Source organism: Taudactylus pleione, unplaced genomic scaffold (genome assembly GCF_031769625.1).
Source record: "Taudactylus pleione unplaced genomic scaffold, aTauple2 ptg000828l, whole genome shotgun sequence".
In the NCBI taxonomy this organism is placed as follows: Eukaryota; Metazoa; Chordata; class Amphibia; order Anura; family Myobatrachidae; genus Taudactylus; species Taudactylus pleione.
This window is the reverse complement of record NW_028285230.1, coordinates 388093-409694: the sequence shown is the minus strand read 5'-3', so window position 1 is coordinate 409694 and position 21602 is coordinate 388093. Positions and strand designations below refer to the sequence as shown.

The following is a 21602-nucleotide window of genomic DNA, read 5'->3' as shown; positions in this document are numbered from 1 at the left end:
TGGTCAAGTCTGACAATCCGTTATCTGACCAAAGGAGCAGGATTGAAGAAGACAAAATAAAAATGTACAATTACATATAAAGAGCAGTATGAATAAGGAATGCACTAATTCAAAATGATTAAAAAAAAACAAAAAAAAAAAAACACAAAAACACACCTTCCACCACCATTATAAAATCAGCAAAATAAATGAATTTGCCATTATCTCCAGTTTGTGAGGATGGGGGCAGTGTCATCACAGAAAAATAAGGGGCAACGAGGGCCTCGTGCCTTAACTGCGGCCAAAGGTCGAGTGTATGGGAGGGGGATGTCAAAATCAACAAATTGATTATTTTCATATAAACAAAGTTCAAACCCAAAGCCGATCGGACAGTATAAACATTGTAAGACAAAATGTTATAAAAAAGCCTAACAAACACCCACCATTTTCACAGGAAAAAAAATTGATTTGATCTTTTATTACATAATATTATTACTACTACAAGTCCTTCGCTATTGTAGCACACAAGGAACAGTACACACATCCGGTCTTACTTCATGCACAATACATACACGGACCTGTGATGATTGACAAGTGCAGATTGAGACAAAAGGCACACGAGGTGAGAACTACAAAACACGTAAGAGAAGACAATCACGGTCTACACGGAGCATAAGGACTACACCCAAGAGACACGTACCTTCATACAGGACAGAAATCTGATTAATATACAAGTCTTCATGTAAGCACCATGTAATATGTGGCTGTATTTCTGACCAGCACTTTCCCCAGTCTAGGCTTAGTATCAGCGCCCATGTCTATTGTAAAGAGTACCGATTCTCTATTACTGTTCAAAAGCAAACCCAAAGTTGAAAAGAAAGCTACTGTACACAGATCGCATCAAGGAGACGCCTAAATACGGATCAGTGCCCCCCCATGAAGACCCCCGTGCATGCCCGTTGGCTGAATTTAACAGTTTGTCATTGGTATATAAACAATACATCATATTTATGTACAGGTTAATGGCCAGCATGTTGACTATATGGATAAAAGCAGGAGTCCCCCCGCTATTTGCCATGGGTCAGCAATGCTCCGCTCGCTCCTTCCAAGGTTAGCTTTCTTTATTCAAGTAGCACGTTAACCATTAAATGACCTGCTGCCAGCATGAGCGAGAAAAGCATCGCTGAAATAGTGTTCCCGCTAGGCTGGTTTAGCGGGGCGCTAAGCCAGCCCCAATTTTAAAGGGGCAAAATGTGCACCTGCCCTTTTAGCTGTGCCCTGCTAAAACAGTCTGCACTGTGCTTTCCTCACCAGCAGGCCGCAGTGTCCCGCGGAAAAGTTGCGGTGACCAATCACCGCCGGGTGAATAGATGCCATGCGCATGCTTGGGGGAAGCTCAGCACCTCCGTTAGTGTTGGGCATGTCCCCCACGTGTTATGAATTGGGGACAATTCACACGCCCTCACTGACCAGCCATGACCCCTTTTCGGGAGCACATAAACCCCCTGCCGCCCCCCTTAGTGCCCTGCCTGCAGTCTAGCTGGAACACTGGCTGAAACCAGGTGGTTAATGAGTGAAACAGCAGAACCCAAATGATTCCATCCAAGACAAAGTTTTCAGTTTTGGGCAGAATTAGACTGTCATTTTGACAAAGTATCTGCCGCTATGACAGTCTACTACTCAAGGATAGGCAACCTATTCAGGGATAGGCAACCTATTCAGGGATAGGCAACCTATTCAGGGATAGGCAACCTATTCAGGGATAGGCAACCTATTCAGGGATAGGCAACCTATTCAGGGATAGGCAACCTATTCAGGGATAGGCAACCTATTCAGGGATAGGCAACCTATTCAGGGATAGGCAACCTTTGGTTACGGAGGTCTTTCAGAGATCCCTCTGAAAGGGCTTCAACTGAACTACAACGATTAGGTTCTTATGATATCTGCTTCACTGGTACCCTCAGTATCAGAATACACCTTACCAGAAATAAAAGGAGAAGTAGAACTTCAGTTTTCACATTCCTGGCATATTATATATTAGTCAGTGATTCGGTTAGTTTTGGTGGCTCAGGAAGAACCTGAATTCACTCCAATATAGCTGTAAATGTTTGGTCCAACAGTTTCCTTGACAGTCTATAAGGGCACCAATCTCATAGGCCAAGTCCATGTAATGATGTGAGTGGTGATCAGTAAGATTGATACCAGACAATGCATTTTACGAAGTACCGGTGTGTGGGTGATAGAACGGTTGGGTGGACCGAGCAGATGTAATGTGGGGGTGTGCAGGAGATGAGGGCAGGGAGGATGGTGAATGGTTAGAAGGCTGGATGTGGCATAACAGAGAACAATACGAGCAAGTAGAAGGTTAGTGTGGGTGAAGGTAGTTTTAGTGTTTGAACGTGAATGGGTAATGCAGGACTTAATACAATGTCATACATCTACTAAAATGCACAGTTAGATGCATGAAAATAGGGTCCCACTGACAGAAAGGCCACACATTGAGCACAGCTGTAATGGTTTGTGTATAGGATCCAGAAAAGATTACACTGTTCTATTCGGGATATTTTCCACATGCGTCTCAAACATCCATTGGGCAGATCAAGTGAATGCAAATACGGACATATCCCCTTACTAAAAGGAAGAAGTCAGCTGACCCAAGAGTGCCCCCCCCCCCAAGCTCAGCAACTACAGCCCGAATATCAGATTATTCCGCATAGGTCACTAAATGTCAGTGAGGTCCCTTATTTACAGTGATAGCAGCTGCTGCATTCGCCACTTTCTCGCCTCTACAGATTTATATCAGCATTCTGATGCTAGGGTAGCAGGCTGAATGCAAGGTTGATTTGTCCTTAGATTATACTACTGTAGACATCGCATTTATCTAGATCAGTGGGTGTGTGTTGTGCATAGTAAGCTGGTAATGATACAGAAGATGGAGCCAGCATGATCTATGGAGAAGAGAGTGGATGCGTATTAGGGACACTGGTACACTACATTAGGGGACAAGTCATTAGCGATACTGATTAGAGAGACAGCCGTATACTGCATGTAATGAAGTTTAAAGCAGATGGAGTAAATAAAAAAAATAAAGTAATATAAGGCAAAATGATATATGATAATCAGGGCGCTTATCAATGTCAGGGGCCATGATCATACATTGGGGCAGTATGGGCAATTCTTGGACTTTATGCACAAAAGTTTTTACAGGTAATGTTTAGAAATGCAGCAGGTTTAGGAGCTGGGATCCAGTCATGTTTACAATGTTGACACATTAAAATGTCGCCAGGGAAAATGTCATTATTCAGAGGATGCCAACAGTTAGGCGCCGCCAGGAGGATTAGGCTATGGCGGTAGGAGGTTAGGGTTATGCTGCGGCGGGGGTGGGGTTAGTGTTAGACACTAGGGAGAGGGTAAGGCTACAATACTTTGCAGAGGTCTCTGCTGTAAGTGCTGGTCGCATGGCCGCTGGGACCCGGGAGACAGGACCATGTAAGCAGCCCCTGGGCCACCAGGGACATTAGGTTGACATTCTATCATGTCGACATGAAGAACACAGACATGATCACTGTCGACATGCTAAACATGACAACACTTCAGCCATGTTAACATTGTCAACCTGATGCATAATCAACATGAGAAATGTCGATCTAACATACCGCACCCTAGCAGCTGATGCAGAGTGAATACTGCACTAGCTTGCGTAGTATTATGCTGCATGAAGTGGCACTGTGCATGCCCAGCACGATGGGCCTTTATACGCACTCATGCAGACTTGCGGGTTTCGGCCACTCACTCTTGCATAGACGGGACAGGGGCGTTCTAGCATTGGCCAAGAACAGTAAGGGCTAGTCCTCAGATTGGGACAAAGCTGCTGCATTACTTACAGGTCATCGGGGGCAGCTGCACAGAACCGATGAGCAGGTCAGTCCCTATCACTAGCAAAGTGTGAATGATTTGCCTAATAGAGAATTTTGTATTTTTTTTGCAAATAAAAATAAATAAAATTTTAATTCATGGGCACAAGTGGTACGCAATTGCATGCAACTTTTGCCTGGCGTAAATCCGGTGCATACGCTTTGGTTGTGTCTGGCTTGCAATTGTGAAGATTTTTATTTTTAAATGAGCGCAAATTGTGCCTGAGATTTTGGATAGCGGGGTGGGGACGGGGACTTGCACCCAACTCCGCCCTTAGTGTTTAGATGCAAATTAGAACCTAACAATAAAAGTTGCCTAGTATGAGTGTTCAAATCATACTGCAAATAGAAGTTATTGAAAGATGCCAGCCCGTCGCAGTCTTATTAGTAAGTTAACATCCGCCACACTGCAGGACTCCTGTTATAGGTAAATGATGGAAAACCGACGGGATTGCCCACTGCGTATGCACTCTCAGCGGTGTGGACGTTACCCCAGTAGGAGCGATTGTGTATTTAAAGCGGTGATGACAATATGGAATGGCGCCGAGATTTTAGGTTCAATAAACCAGCCACCAAAAAACCTGTAAGCTCTAAGTGCAAATAAAGACTCACTCACAGCGTAAATGATAGCGTTGATAAATAATGAATCACACCAAGCTGGAGCAGAGTTGGCAGGTCAGAGTGAGCACTTTCATGCCTCACATATAAACTTTTAACTTGTAGGTTCAATTTATCCTTTATTGCAGGGATGGGCAAATAAGCGAGCCTCCAGCTGTTGAACTACAAATCCCAGCATGCCCTGCAACAGTTTTAGCAGGATGTGTAGTTCTACAACAGCTGGGGGGGGCCACTAATTGCCCACTCCTAACTTTTAAAGGCCAACTAAATATTATTTTCAGAAGTCAATTCCCTTCAGCAGAGTTCAAATATTGACAAAATATTGCTTCAAGATCAGAACTAGCGTTAGATTCTCAGTCTGTAGTGTTATATATTGCATATGGTGACGTCATATTGCTAGGATCGCTGTGTTACAATGACATCCGTACATGTGAATACAATTACATTTCCATTAGCTAAAACAAAAAGGGAAAAATACAATTGAATATTATACACAATGTACTTATGACTTTCCAATTAAGAATTTAAAATAACTTAAATATTAATTGTGAAAATTGCCAGAGGTGACAGTTTTTACTTCATAACCCGAATTTCTTAGCCCAAAGCGACTGACGAGAGAATTTACGTCCACAATCTCCACGTTAGATTAACAGATCTCATAAATGTCCAAAATGTAAAAAAAAAAAAAAATTCATTGGAGAAAAAAAAAATAAAAATGAAAAAACAGCAAATGTCCTAATTAAATAGTAGATTAAAATGAAGGATTAAAAACATTTTTTAAATAATTGTACAAACCTCAAACCATTACATTTTTGCCTCTGACGGTAATGTGCCACGTACAGCATCTCTTCATAGAACCAAAGCACAGTCACTTCATAAATCCTGTCTGATTCCACATTTTTAGGTCAATTGTCTTTTAAAAACATTCCATAGCAGGTTATATACACCACACTCACTTCTTGAAGTGGCTCATCCGCAAAAGTTTGTGACCCTACTTCCCCCTTACCATTAAAAATTAGGAATGTGAAGACAGGAATGTCGGGACATTTCAAGGTTCTGAAATCCCATTTTTCTTCTAAACCACCTGGAGATTACTTGGAATGAGCCAAAACACCGCTCCGCCTCCCTGCCACCTTATAAAGCCAAGCCACTTCCAGATCAAGCCCAGCTACGTAAAAAAAAGGGAAAACCTCCATTTGCTCCGGGCCGCTCAAGCATCCAAACGCTGAATCTCAGGACGGCTGTCTACGTCGCGTGATTCACTGCGCGCTCTCATGTAGTCACTGGACTGACGGATGTTCTGGGATCGGTTGCCAATTTTCCATTTCCTGAGAGCCAAGTAGGTGTTCACGGAATAGAAAATGGTGGCCAAAAAGCCAAAAACCTACGAACAGAAGAGGAAAATCAGAAAAATGGTGCTAGAATTCAGGTACGTGGTTGTCCCTCTTACTCCCTGACCAGTCTGCAATACCTCTAAACATACTTAGTATGGCACATTCTTAATGCCACACTGCCAAATCGCTTCCTTCTGCGAAAAGCCCACTTCTGCCACCAATAGCTCCATTGTGGAAAAGGTGTGATTCCACTACATCATGCATTATTGCTAACATAATAGGTTAAACGTTTATGGTGCTTCTTCTACAGTTACCCATGGCCTGTAAACTGGTTCAGATTATTGTTACCCTATTGGCGGAGTGCAGACCCTCCTGTCTACTACTACTTGTTTTGATTTCATCCACTTGTCTCCTAGGTTTACATGTTCTGATTTGTCATGCAAATGATCCTAGAATTTCATTATTGTGTACTCTGCGCTCCCTCATCCTTTAGCTCCCCGTTCCTATTCTCAAATTGTATTAAAAATAAAAAAAAAGGAGGGAGGAGTACTAAAGACATTCTTCTCCAATCTCATTTTCTTTTTATTGGACTATATTTAAAAGAAGAGTGATGACTACTATTATCTATATAATAATAGAGAACGACATGTCCTGAGAGTCCCATCCTCCCCACCAACGGCTTACTGCTGAGATGGAGAGGGGACAGACCAGCAGGGCGGTTCATATTACTAGTCTATATAATACTACACAAATTACATGCTCAGTAGGTGCTGGAAATCACATCACTGACACTGGTGGGAGGGGGTCACAGTTCATACCAACCATGACTTATGATGGGCAAGGAATAATTTTTTCAGAAATGCTTTACAAAACCACATGGCCACCTAACAGCCTAGATAACAACCAAAGTGCTCACTTCAATCACCCAATGGAAGAGATATACAGGGTGGTCATAATTAAAACTTCTGGAAAGTGTGGAAAATGGACAAACTAACAAGACTAAACTGTAATGAACGATTACATTTATTGTGTCACACTAATAACACAGCAATAACATTTTTGTCTGTACATTTTGACACTGTAGGGGCGATCAATTGTTTAGCTTGTTTTAAAGGTGCTAGATTAATTCATTTAATTGCTGCTCCGTCAGGAGGGTTGCGAGCAAAAATGTTCGAGAAACCCGTTGGTTAGGGCACCCTAACCAGACGGGTTTAGCAGTTTTTACAGCGCTAAACACAGTCTAACAGGGCGTGAACAAGGGCGATATTTAATGAGAGCCCAGAACAATTGAATTACAAGCCCATTAATTATAACCGCCCACGCAACAATTAAATCGTCCCCTGTATTTTGCCTTTTCTGGTTTTGCTCACAACGTTTCTGTACTTTGTAATGCGCTGGAGAAGCCTTGTGGCACCAAATAAAGGATAATAGTTAAATATGAATTTTAATCTTCATGCTCATTTCCGTATATGGCCACTAGATGGCAGCAGAGTTCACTGTATACAACACATTAGAAAGCAGCTGTTATACCGGAAATCTCAACACAGCTGTTGCCAAGTAACAGAACACTCCCAGAGTCTATTTAACTCTTTAAGCATTGAGCTCTCCAGCTATAAGTCACATTTCGCTGAATCCAAACTAAATCACCCACACCCGTGACAGGGGCGAGTTGCTGCAACGGTGTGTAAACGCCGGCAATATCAGAATTCGCCCACCTCGCACTCCAGATTTATGGATCGTTGTACGCAGCCCACAAATCCAGTGGTACCGTAAGTGCTGCACATAACCACACCCGCGGGTAAAATCACTGGTACTTGGATGGAGCCCAAGGAGAAATCCATCGTGATACCTAGATAGCGGGCTGGCGTAAGACAAACAGCAGCAGTGCTACGGTTTAAAGAAAGGCTGGATGACGGAAAGCCGTTTAATCTACATATTATTCTACAGTGAGGGAGAACATCACAAAAAGAAGAAGAAGAAGGGGGTGGATTTTGGCCAGAAGACAACACGCTAGACGGGTTAAAAACACATTCCAGTTTCTCTTTTCATTGGAAAGAATACAGAAAGTTTCTCTTACCGCTGCAGAAATTTCCGCCCCAGATTGGTGGTTCAGCGAGGCCAAAATTACAGAGGCAATGAAGAAAAACAGGGAGCTCAGCCCAGTGTTCACCAGATCCTAAAAACACAAGCACATAAGACTATGACAATCATACTTATCCAGCACGGCAAGACTTGTACACCCCATTGGCCAGGCCTGCGTTACAGCGCTCTCAGTTCACGTGGCAGAACCGGGATAGAGCCGCATCAGACGGGCGCTGTATTCGGACAGAGTTAGCCCTAAAATACATTTGTACCTACTACTGGGTAATACAAGATAGAACAGTTACATTTATTCTGTGTACCTTTGCCAAATTATGACAGGTACAGGCTGCAGCCTGTAAATATAAGTAGTTAGTGCTTGGTAAAGGACATACACCTTTTAAAAAAAAAAGTAGCCTCCATTAGAATACATTATCACAGCATTTACCCATTTGACTTGGTAGGTGCAAGCTTTAGTACATACAGCACGACATGCCTTAGTCCTGTCACTTAGGGACATCAGCCGCAGAGAAGCTAATGCAGCCCGGTGATGAGGTCACCATGGAGAGACAGGTGCTGAAGAGGGATACATGCAAAGGATGATGGGAGTTGTAGTTTGCGATGTTGCTAGCGCTGTGTGTTGCGTGCTGTCTCAGTGCTGTTTGACCGCAAAGCTAGAAAAGCTGGTAATGGGATTCCCAGATACTCCTACAAAAACCTCTCCAGACATTTATTGGAAGAATGTTGGGTTTAAGAAAAAAAAAAAAAAAAAATGAATGATGTTTTAACATGGAATTACCCTGTAAGTGACGAATGGGCTGAGGAATGTGCCCCTCTGAAAGTATCCCAGGGGGCGTCTAGTCTACACGTGACTAGCCGGCCACAGTTTGCAATATTACTTAATCATGCACAGGTGCCTTAGGGCAAAGCCACACTAGTGATACCAGCAACTAGCATGTTCTGTAACATATGTATGGAGCCAGGTATAATAAGAGTATCGCACGCAGCTTGCTGAATCATTGGTGGATTGCACTTTATTTGGTGACAAGTCACACCCACTGACCAGCGCGACAGAGACAGGGACAGCTAATAACTACATGGAACATGCTGATCTAATAGTAAGGTTACATTACCAGCAAACTATACTTGGATGCATTGTAGTCACTTCACAAGTTTGTCAATTCTTATTTTAAGAATATGGTGGTAAGTTCCATGAAGGAGACTGCAAGAGGCACAGGGGGAGATCTAAAAACTACTGAATGCCAGGTGGGGGGGGGGGCATTAGATCAAAACCGCAGCATGAATTTCCAACTCTCATCTTTAAAAATGACCTTCACAGAATTAATAAAAAAATAATAATATTGTGAGTCTCATTCTCTCCCCATAAGACGAGACTATTGCACAATGTGAGCAGTTTCACACGTCATTAATTTCATCACTACCGACATCCAGCATTTACTCTGAGCTCCTGTGTAACGTTATCTGAAAGGATGGCCCCCAGAGCCCCCGTCATTAATAAGCAGGGACTATAAACTCCGGAAGGCCAACAACAAACCCAGGGATGGGATGTATAGGGTGCACAGTTCAAATGAAAACTACTCACATGAGTGCACATTATACAGAAGAGGGGGTACACCAATGCATGGGGTGTAGAGGAAAAATAAGGGCTACTGCGTGCCTTTAGTGTGACCTCTAAAAGAGCCTAAATCCGCCCATAAGCGACAGGAAGGTTGTTCCCATCTAAGTATAGCCTGTATCACAGGGACGCCTGACCTGAGCGGATATACGCACTAGGGCGGCGCCAGTGATGTCACAGCAGCTTAAGGACACAGGAGCCAATGTACTAAGCCTTGGAGAGATAGTGGATGGAGATAAATGGGTCTATGCACAAAGTAATGGAAAGAGCTAAAGTGGATGGGGATAAAGTACCAACAAATCAGCTCCTGTCACTTTACAGAATGGGTTTGAAAAGGGACAGCTAGAAGCTGATTGGTTGGTACTTTATCCCCACCCAAATTTTCTCTCTCCAAGGTTTAACATAGACCCCAAAGTAAAAACCAATCAGCTCCCAAACAGCCTGTAAAGTGACAGTTACGAGCCGATTGGTTGGTACTTTAACTCTCTCCAAGGATTAGGTCATACATAGACACCACAGGCACTGGAAAACAATGCTAGCTAAAACAAAGGCACCTTGCACAGCTCCCTCACTTTACACTGAGATTTTTCGGGAACTCTACACGGCGTTTCCCCTCAGCGCAGTGCGCTTTGTACTTTATGAGCGGATTAACGGATCTGAATACAGAAGGAAACATCTGCATTGAGGCTTATAAGACGTGTGTAATCCATTCACGCACAGTATTTCTGTACTATCAGCATTAAAGTGCATTTAAAATGCCTGGTTAGCGGTAAAGCAACGCCCATGTATAATACACAATTAGACTTTCTATATTGCATGACAGTAAAGGGTCAGTGTAACATTAAGCAATGTATGTGCTCGTCATGCTTCATTTATGACACTATTAAAGGATTGCTTTAGTGGTTAAATTATTCAATAATAACCTGTGGACATCTCTCAGTGACAGACTTTCCAGCTGATGGACAGAACATGGAGAACAGTAACAGTTCATGTGTTAAAACTGAAACATCCATTAAAGTGACATAAAACAGACTGAAAATTTCATCAGGTGTCTATTTAAAGAATTTCCCTTTTTTGTATGTAAAGTGTCGGCATATTTTGCAGATTTTTGCACCCACTATTTGCGCATTACTTGGTAACAGCACACCGGCCAGAGAGGTCCCGCATACACCTAGCACTCCGGCCAGAGAGGTCCCGCATACACCTAGCACACCGGCCAGAGAGGTCCCGCATACACCTAGCACACCGGCCAGAGAGGTCCCGCATACACCTAGCACACCGGCCAGAGAGGTCCCGCATACACCTAGCACACCGGCCAGAGAGGTCCCGCATACACCTAGCACACCGGCCAGAGAGGTCCCGCATACACCTAGCACACCGGCCAGAGAGGTCCCGCATACACCTAGCACACCGGCCAGAGAGGTCCCGCATACACCTAGCACACCGGCCAGAGAGGTCCCTCATACACGTAGCACACCGGCCAGAGAGGTCCCGCATACACCTAGCACACCGGCCAGAGAGGTCCCGCATACACCTAGCACACCGGCCAGAGAGGTCCCGCATACACCTAGCTCTCCGGCCAGAGAGGTCCCGCATACACCTAGCACACCGGCCAGAGAGGTCCCGCATACACCTAGCACACCGGCCAGAAAGGTCCCGCATACACCTAGCTCTCCGGCCAAAGAGGTCCCGCATACACCTAGCACACCGGCCAGAGAGGTCCCGCATACACCTAGCTCTCCGGCCAAAGAGGTCCCGCATACACCTAGCTCTCCGGCCAGAGAGGTCCCGCATACACCTAGCACACCGGCCAGAGAGGTCCCGCATACACCTAGCACACCGGCCAGAGAGGTCCCGCATACACCTAGCACACCGGCCAGAGAGATCCCGCATACACCTAGCTCTCCGGCCAAAGAGGTCCCGCATACACCTAGCTCTCCGGCCAAAGAGGTCCCGCATACACCTAGCTCTCCGGCCAGAGAGGTCCCGCATACACCTAGCTCTCCGGCCAGAGAGGTCCCGCATACACCTAGCTCTCCGGCCAGAGAGGTCCCGCATACACCTAGCTCTCCGGCCAGAGAGGTCCCGCATACACCTAGCTCTCCGGCCAGAGAGGTCCCGCATACACCTAGCTCTCCGGCCAGAGAGGTCCCGCATACACCTAGCTCTCCGGCCAGAGAGGTCCCGCATACACCTAGCTCTCCGGCCAGAGAGGTCCCGCATACACCTAGCTCTCCGGCCAGAGAGGTCCCGCATACACCTAGCTCTCCGGCCAGAGAGGTCCCGCATACACCTAGCTCTCCGGCCAAAGAGGTCCCGCATACACCTAGCTCTCCGGCCAGAGAGGTCCCGCATACACCTAGCTCTCCGGCCAGAGAGGTCCCGCATACACCTAGCTCTCCGGCCAGAGAGGTCCCGCATACACCTAGCTCTCCGGCCAGAGAGGTCCCGCATACACCTAGCTCTCCGGCCAGAGAGGTCCCGCATACACCTAGCTCTCCGGCCAGAGAGGTCCCGCATACACCTAGCTCTCCGACCAGAGAGGTCCCGCATACACCTAGCTCTCCGGCCAGAGAGGTCCCGCATACACCTAGCTCTCCGGCCAGAGAGGTCCCGCATACACCTAGCTCTCCGGCCAGAGAGGTCCCGCATACACCTAGCTCTCCGGCCAGAGAGGTCCCGCATACACCTAGCTCTCCGGCCAGAGAGGTCCCGCATACACCTAGCACACCGGCCAGAGAGGTCCCGCATACACCTAGCACACCGGCCAGAGAGGTCCCGCATACACCTAGCACACCGGCCAGAGAGGTCCTGCATTATGTCTTGAACAACAGGAGAGAAGCGAACCTTCTCATCTTTATCACCATCATCGAACCTGCACAGCCCCTATTGCTACCTAATGGGGGCTGCAGGAATAGGACAATTGATATAAAAAATTCAGAATAATCCGATTTGTCTGTACTTTTCAGTTTACTAGATAGGGAGAAAAGGTTCAGGCTTTTTTTTCGTCCGCAAAAACGCTGGAGCAGTTTCTTAACATTACGAAATACAGCCCTTAATTAAATGCTTCACAGAATCATAAATCTCTCCAAGGAACAAGGTCAGACAGTGGTGGCAAAATCATGTGATTTAGTGTTACAAGAGAATTTCCTCAAAAGCAAACAGCAGACACATGTGACTGATGTAATCTGGGTGTAGGCAGCCATTTTACTGTAATCCCCAGGGAAGTGTGGTGAGAACACCCTAACCACTGGGAGGCTTCATAAATGGATGAGAGCACATTATAGAACATACCAAACCTTATAGCAAGGATTATTACTGACTGCGCCACTTTCACATCATAGTGACTGCACCTCTGTCCTTTACTCCCCGCATTCAATGTGTATCCAAATCATGTTACATACATCCTAGAAACACATCCAGAACACACACACACACACACACACACACACACACACACACGGCACTGCAATAACCTGAATTCATGCACTTTTACAATGGGCGCAATTCAATTGTTTTACGCTCCCGATCTCCCGTCTAAAGTGTCGTAAGATCGCAGGGCAATATTAAATTGATTTAGAATAATGCGGCTATTGTGCCTAATGAGGTCGGTGCCGTTATGCCACTATTATACACCTGTATAACGTTGCCTAGAACACATGGGGAGGAGACAACAGGATTATGGGAAAATAACAAAAACTATGGTAATACTACAGCTGGGTAGAAACTATACGATGTATTGTACGATATATCGTCATGACGTGGATGCACACAGTATATCGTACACATTGTTTAGCGAGTACGCCCTGATCGGTCGTCCATCGCATTGTTCCACCTGCATTCTGTACGGAAAATGGGATGGTCAATGAATGACGTGGTGCAGTTACATGCAGCAGTTAAAGATACACTGCGACATTGTATACCGGATCGTGCACTGTGTAAGGCGCACGCAAAGTATCGTTACATTGCATCAACGCTGGGTTGCACCATCATATGGCATGTACCCAGCCTTAGACATGGGCAAATGCTTGTGTGAAAGGAGGAAAGTTAAAACTGGTCAAAATAAATTATTTATAATATCTATCTATCTATATATATATATATATATATATATATATTCTCACACACATAATATATTTTTCTAGTAGTAGCACAAAGGGAATGGCCAACAAAACTGGGAAGATCACATAAAGATGTAAAACAATAGATAAATAAATAAAATACAGTTAAATACAATTAAAAAAAAAAAAAAAAAAAAAAAAAAAAGAAAAATCGGGATTAAAACGAATATCAGAGGTTACATACAGGGGACGAGGTTGCTGAGGCACTCACCGTCATTATCCAGTTGATGTGAGGGACTCGTTCATGCAGGGACAGGCTGAACATGAGCAGTAAGACGCCGGTCACCACAAACGCGCTACAGCTGACAAACTCGAAGAAATACAGGCCCTCACAGGGCGAGCACACCATTATGGTCTCAATGCAGATAAAAGACAGCAGGGCCAGGAGCTGTATCAGATAAAACAAGATATACATTGGTTACCGATGACTTGTAACATAATAGAAAAAAATTAAAATATAAAAATAATAGCCACACACCGAAAGATACCACTAATGGCGTTTGGGTATTATATATAGGTACACCTATGGTAGCATTCTGTAATAAAGTGTTACCTCCCCACTCTATTAGTATACGCTAAGCTCCTCCCATATCGCACACCATCCTAATAAGATTCTCACACAGCTGAAAGTAACGCAGAGGATGGCACTCATGCCTGCTATGGCAAGAGGAAGTGTGTGTGTGGGATGCCACCCAGGGCTTGTGCCAGCCCTAGTCATGTACACCTTAAAAAAGGAACTAGATAAATGTCTGCCCTTCGCACAAATAGGCTAAACTTTAATAATGATTTAAAAAGACACCAGAGTGATTTTATGCACACGTTAGAAGGTCATGTTGAAGAGTTAGTCCCTCTCTCCATTATAAGACACACTGCACGCCTTGGGCGGAATTCAATTCTTTCCAGCCCCTATCGCGCCCGACGGAGCTATTCTATTCTTGCTCCTGTCGGGCGCGATCAGCTGCCAAGCGCTACATTTCAGCTCGTAGCCCCTGGGGGATGAGAGCTGAAATGTGCGAAAAGTGACATGTTTGGGCGCCCAAACATCACTTTTCGCGATCTCGCCCAGCACTTTGGTCGGGTTTAGCTGCTTTACGCGGCTAAACCTGACCTCTATGGGCGCGATCAGCGTGAAAAGCTGGCACAATTGCATTGGGTGCAGAATCCATCAAATAGGACGACACAAGTGGTCAGGCATTTTCAAACTATAGGGTCTATGACCCTCATTCAGAGGCGCTCGCAAAATGCAAGCACTCGTTCTGAATGTGGGCGGCCGCTTCTCTTTTGAAGTGCGGCCTCCTGGTGGCTAGCTAGCAACCGACCAGGTTGATGGTCGCGATGGTCAAGACCATCGCGACCATCGGGGCTTGCGACGAGACCTTGAAGTTGGGTCTCGGCAACCGCAAGCCCCAGGAAGCTTCCTGTTCTGATTGCCTCAGTTTGTGAAACTACCCCCCTCCCCCGCCACACCTACAAAACGGGGCGAGCTGTCGATCAAAATCGACAGCCGCCCCTTTTGTAGTGAGCTCCGGAGCGAGAGAATTTCTGCAGGGGGCTTGCGCACGCGCAGAGCGGCCTCTGCGCGTGCGCAGGGCCTAAACATCGACCCGCTTGCGAGCTCTCAGAGCGGGTCTGAATGAGGTCCTATGACCATTAGGAGCTGATTGGTTGGTGCTTTATCTCCATCCAAGGCTTAATACATAGATCCCAAAGTCTTCTGGGTCAGCATATTTGGTGAACAATTGGTAAGTGTGTATGCCCGATCCATAGACCGTGTGTACCCCGCATAGCTGACTGGTTGCTATTGGCAACTTCTCCACTTTAAATCACTCCACTTTCTGTTGTCCCCTCATTTGGATATTGTAACCCAATGGAGGAATGTGGACTAGACCAGTGATGGCACTGCCTGATATTTACAAAGACCTGAAGGCTCCCATACATCAGCAATCGATTGTGGCAATTCTGCAATTTGCAATCGATTGTGCATATAAATCTGCAATGTATGGGCTTCACAGATCGCAGATTGCAACCAAAAAGTGATTGGAATTGTTTAATCAGGTTGTTCAACATGTTGGGATGTCACAGATGGATTGGGGCTGTAAATTGCTAGTGTATGGAGATGATCAGCAGATTTGCAGACCGTTACTAGTAAAATGATGGGCCTTTCAAGACTGGCAGATCTGTGTTTTCTGCAATCGATCTGCAAATCACTGAAAAAGATCTGTAATGTATGGGCGCAGATTGCAAGATTGTGAAATCCTAAAATCATATACAACGACACAGGCGCTGCGCTGTGATCACATGTGACTAAATAATTTTCTTGTATACAATGGGACACACTGTATAATAAAAATCTTTTTACTTCTGAAATATTAATACACACAATACAAACAATACATGAAACATGTAAAAACACTGAACATAAAAAAGGAACAAATAAATGGATGAATAGTAGCAGCATAAATATTTGTATCAGAAGGTAGATCTTCTATTAAGCATGTGTCTAATAATTAGAAACACATCCGTTCCATTGTATCACATCAAAAAATGGAAAAATGCTGAATGTGTCTTTTGTACATATAGTTCAAAAATACTGCATTCTGACACCTGAAATGAGTAATTGGTATGGTTGTCTTTATCCTGTAGATGTAAGGAATGGTATTAGGTCCTGCTGGCGTCCCAGCAATAATAGACTTAAGTAGAAACCAGGTGTAATGTGAGACTTCTAGTATATTCTAAAATCAGGCAATAAACTTCAAATTGTTCACTTGTGGTTTTCAGATTGCTGATGTATGGTGGCCTTAAGACTCAGTGCCTCGTGTATTAGTAACAGGCTACAGTCTCAAAGCTTATGCTGGATACACACTAGATAATATGTCGCCCGATCTGGCAACATATCGTTCACATCGGCCAGTATGTACCAGCTATGTCACCGACTATGCGTGCTCCCGCAATATCACCAGAGAGGGCCATGCTGTCGCTCCCGTCTGTGTATGCACTTTCCGATGCTAGCACCCCCGCCGGACGAGACATTGGGCTGGGTACACATCGCTAAGTGTGTACCCACCTTTAGTCCAGCCCACAAGATGGCTCCTTCCACAACAACAAGTACCTGAGACAACCACTCCTCAAAAAACACCATACAGCTTTGAATAGAATACTTCCTGTATACATTGGCGGTATTTATGAACGGAGCATATTCACAATTGAGTACAGCCATTCGCGCCTCAAAAGTATTCTCAGCACAAAAGGTCACTCACTTGTGCATGTCCACGGATCCATATAAGCCCCACACAACCCAACCTATGGAGGCCGCAGGTGAAGGACCTGGGACCCAAATCCCTCCTGTGCCAAATTGCTGCTGTATAGGTTGTTGCACCTGCATTCTCCATGCACAGCAACAATAGTACCAGTTCTTTATTTGTTACCTCAATATTGTCATTGAAAACTGGTATAAGGAATATGAACCTGATGACTTGCACAATGCATTACAACAGAATTAGGGATCTATTTACTAAGCAGTGTTAGGAGACAGGGTGGAAAGTGATAAGGTGCCAGCCAATCAGCTCCCAACTGTCATTTTTCAAACACAGCCTGTGAGATGGCAGTTGGGAGCTGATTGGCTGGCACCTTATCACTTTCCACCCTGTCTCCTAACACTGCTTAGTAAATAGACCCCTCAATCAGTTATGAATTGGTAGTAACTATGCAGGGAATATTATTGTTATCCATAATGGTATAGCGGTTTTGCACAAGTCCATAAGAAGGTATGATACGGGCAATCATGGCAATTTGTAACTTAAATGAATGCAAAATATATTATAACAAAGACGTGTTAAAAAGTGCACCCAATGCCTACACCAAGATGTGGCAGCCATTTTGTGGGCAATACACATTCATGACAATGCATCCAATCAGCTCACTGGGAACTACCCCATATAGTAACGATGTCCGTAGTTCCTTCGGGAATTGAAATAGCTGCATCCTGTGTGAGCTGGCGAGGATGAATGCGAGAAAAGCACATCTTCTGCAGACTGGATGTCACGAGCTCAGTCTACCCACAAGTGTATTTTTAGCTGCAATAAACATTTCCAGTCTAAACATCAAACACAAGACAAAAATGCACATGTGTCTCATGAGGCGTGAGGCATAAACATGCTGACACCTAAAAAACAACTGCTGTGGAGAAGGGGCATCTAGGCACCATATGGGGGACAGTGCTGGTCAGACCCTGGGTCGCTACAAAACTCAAACTGTTCCGCATTTTAAATACTCCCAGTCAGTAAGTGTTTACTTATGAAGCATAGAGTAAGCAAAGACGGTAATAATTGTATGTAGTAAGAAGAATAAGGGTAATTAACATCTATTTGGTCAATACTGAGCAATAGGGAAATTTCTGGGGACAAATCTTTACAACCTGAAGTTCAGTACACACAAGACGACCGGCAAATCTTCCCGATGGTCGGGGGGATTTACCATCGCCTAGGACCATGCAAGATTGCCGGTACACACTAGATATGATAAATTCCGGAACGATGTATCGTTCCGTCCCGCATAAATATGCACTGCATGCGATATTTTCAGATTGGCCTGAAGGTGTCACTGCTCTGCAAGCCGATCCGAAGATGCGATAGATGCACGAGAGTGCGCAATAGTGTGTACACACTAGACGATGTGGACAATTTGTTCCAATTTGTCTAAAAATTTCAAATCATCCAATTTATCGTCTAGAGTGTACCCAGCTTTAGACGGACTTTAAAATTAGGGACAGTTGACAACTATGCAATAGGAAGATGGTTCAACAACTCAACAAAAGGCTCTATGTACTAACTTACGCAGAGCTGCAGCCCGAAGCCGTATGTATTATTCACTTATTACATACCATGCCACACCACTCAAAACTGACCTCTGCCATCTTGGCATGTCCCTCTGGGAACAGAGAAAATATGTGTAAATTATATACACATACATATATACATACATACACACACTGAGGGATGGCAAACACATAACCCACAACTGCTGATTTTGGTAGGTCAGTGTTAATTTATGAACCTGGAAATGGGCAAAGCTTTGCCCAAAACCGGGTGTTTCTGTGCGGTTCGGGACTCATTTTGTCCTGATTTATAAATGAGTGAGTCACTCACCTTGACAAAGGGGCTACGGGCTCCGAAACGTTGGACTTATTTCGTGATGTTTTCTAAATACACCAGTTTGATTTTTTTCAAGACCCTGAGTGCCGCTGTTTTTTTCGTCGTTTGTATTATCTCCACAGAGGGCACCTGGGCTAATTTGCATTAATAGCATAATATATATATATATATCAGATTTCTCAACTATCAGTATTTCAGCCGCAGTGAGCACACTTGTACTGAGAAGAAGTGCAACGCGCATTATATAGCTTCTCTCAATACATGTCACGGCAATTCTGTGAAGTGGCCTGTAGATTACAGATACAGCGCGGGATGCATCATCCTCAAAGACTCGGTCAAACCTCCGAAAATGCTGTTTTCAGAGGTGTGACCGCATTCCCCATGTGCGTCAAGCTCTAGAAAACGAAACTTTCTGGAGTTGGTTCCCAATATGCAACGGCAACTAAGGTGCTGTAAACAAGCCAGCATAAGGGAGCGGAGGTCCAAACCTTCTCTGTCCACTACAACGTGACACTTGACTGGTTGCCATGCAAGTCACATGACACTTCGTAATATGAGTGGCCACCAAATGATAGTTTGTTTATCATCGGCCAATACAGGAGTATAGGCGCTGTGAATTTTTTTTTTATTTGTGCTGTGTTTTAGGACCATAAAAAATAAAATAAAAAACTTAATTTAGTAAATTTAAAATATGTATTTACAGTCAACCTCCAGGCTCAGGTTCCTCCTTAATGTTCTTTATCATCTTAACAGTACAATCTGTTGTGACACAAACAGTAACATTAAACAGATTCCAACTGTAAAATAAAGCTGCGTTTCTAAAACTCATTTTGGGAAATAATCCGTTTTCTAAAATGTTATTTTTTTGTTGTTTATTATTATTTTTTTTATTACATCCAAAGCCGCCAAATTTCTGGAAACAGCAGCAGTTTCTATAAATGTGACCAAGTATATATAGACTTGCAGCAGATGGATAGACAAGTGGAGATCTGTTCAGAAGGGAACAAGTGTGCAGGGTATGATAACATAATTACAGGTTTCCTTCCTGTCACCGATAATAACATACGCTGTATACTGTATAGTAAATGCCTTTATCTAGCAAAGAAGTTTATAGCCAGGCTCTTATATACACGTGGGGCTTATATGCAGAGTTAGGAGCAAATAAGACCCCTTTCAGACATAGCCAAAAACACAGGAAATTGCCAAGGCATACCAAGTCGACCAGGGTCCTGCTTAGGTCTGTAAGGATCAGACCCGGGTTGACAGTCCCGGGTCCGCAACCCTGCAATCGACCCTGGACTTGCAATTCGGGTCAGTGGCCCGAGGCGTGACCTGGGTTTTTAGACCATTATTGCGCCAAAAAGGAGCAGATTGATGACCTCATCAGCGACAGATAGCATCGCTTAGAAAAGAATAGTGGCACTTAGTAGCCTCCTCCACCATCGGTATAATAACTGAACACAGTCCGACGGCCACCTAAAAACCATTGAATCGCCCCCCTAAGAATATCCATCTCATAGTGTACATTAATTTTATATGGTTTAAGGGACGTGATGGGGTTTGCATAGTAAAAACATTTTTATTTTATGGACCCTGGAGAAGAAACAAAAAAGTTTCACATAATTCTTCCTATAATCACTGTAATTACTCTGAAGCAATTAGTGCAACCACAGAAATGTGCCCATCTCAGTTTATTCTGTACAACTATAAGCATTCCAAAATACATTTACTTTACTCTAGGTCTATGTAATAGGGCCCGGAATAGCAGCTACTTCCTTTTCCCTCTGCATCCAACCCCTGTGTTTCTCATACCATTAAAGTGATGCAGATATTTCAGCCGGTGTATGCAGAGGACAGCATTCCCCTCTTCTGTGGAGTCAGATCCCTCAGCTACAGGTAGTGTTAGATACGGTCTGCTCAAAAGTTTGATTCACTACAGATCGCTATTGCGATCGCAGCTGCCAGTACGCACGCAGGAATGCTGCAATAATATGCTAATGACTGCAATCGCACAGCTAGTATAGTGACGCCCACTACCGCTTTCGCACGTCTAATACCTTGCAATCCTGCGTACACATCGGGAACATAGAGTAACATCGGCTCCTCGCGCACAATTACAGGTCTGACCTTACTCAGAAACTGCTAACCTCATCACACACAGTGAGTACACAAGCTGCGTATGTGGTCACAGTGGCTAATTTATGCACACCCAGGTAACGGCATTCTAATGGTCAGGCACGCCTGAGTTTCTCCGACCACCCCACGTCACCACCCCCAATCGCTGACCTGACGTCACTCACTCTGCGTCTGCTTAAGTGATCACAACGACAACTCACGCACACTGCGCAGTACGCACCATTGACTGATCTGTGTACGTGGATGCAATTGCGATCCATGCTGAATCAGGCCCCTAGTCAATAAAAACAGCTAGTCAGGTTTTATTTTAAAGAAAATTAGCCTTTTGGGTCTATTAAGTCTAGTTTAGGAGAGGGGGGGGGGGGGGGGTGGTGGTGTGTGTGTGTGTGTGTGTGTGTGTGTGTGTCTTTATAAACATGCTGGCCAAATTGCTCAATATTTTTTTTTTTACTCAGCAAGAAATACAAAAGGGCGGTGGAGGGGTTAATTACAGAGCCCACCTCCCTTAATGCCAATGTAAACTTGCCAGTCATGTTGAAATACAGTGGATTTACATGTATGAGTCGTTATTTTGCAGAATGAAAACGGTTTCTCTGGATTTTCAGACTCCAAAGTAAACAAATCTTTTAGCGGCA

General features: G+C 44.5%; 1 protein-coding gene across 1 annotated transcript in view; it reads right to left on the bottom strand.

Moving 5' to 3' along the window:
• Positions 1-2504: 2504 nt before the first annotated feature.
• Positions 2505-21602, bottom strand: part of CMTM4 (CKLF like MARVEL transmembrane domain containing 4) — a 31836-nt gene continuing 12738 nt past the window's right edge. The window contains exons 2-4 of the mRNA XM_088458342.1: positions 13893-14069; positions 7923-8021; positions 2505-5895 (exon numbers count right to left, since the gene is read on the bottom strand). Coding sequence (XP_088314468.1) covers positions 5722-5895; positions 7923-8021; positions 13893-14069 — 450 coding nt within the window. The 3' untranslated portion in view covers positions 2505-5721. The remainder of the gene's footprint in view (positions 5896-7922; positions 8022-13892; positions 14070-21602) is intronic.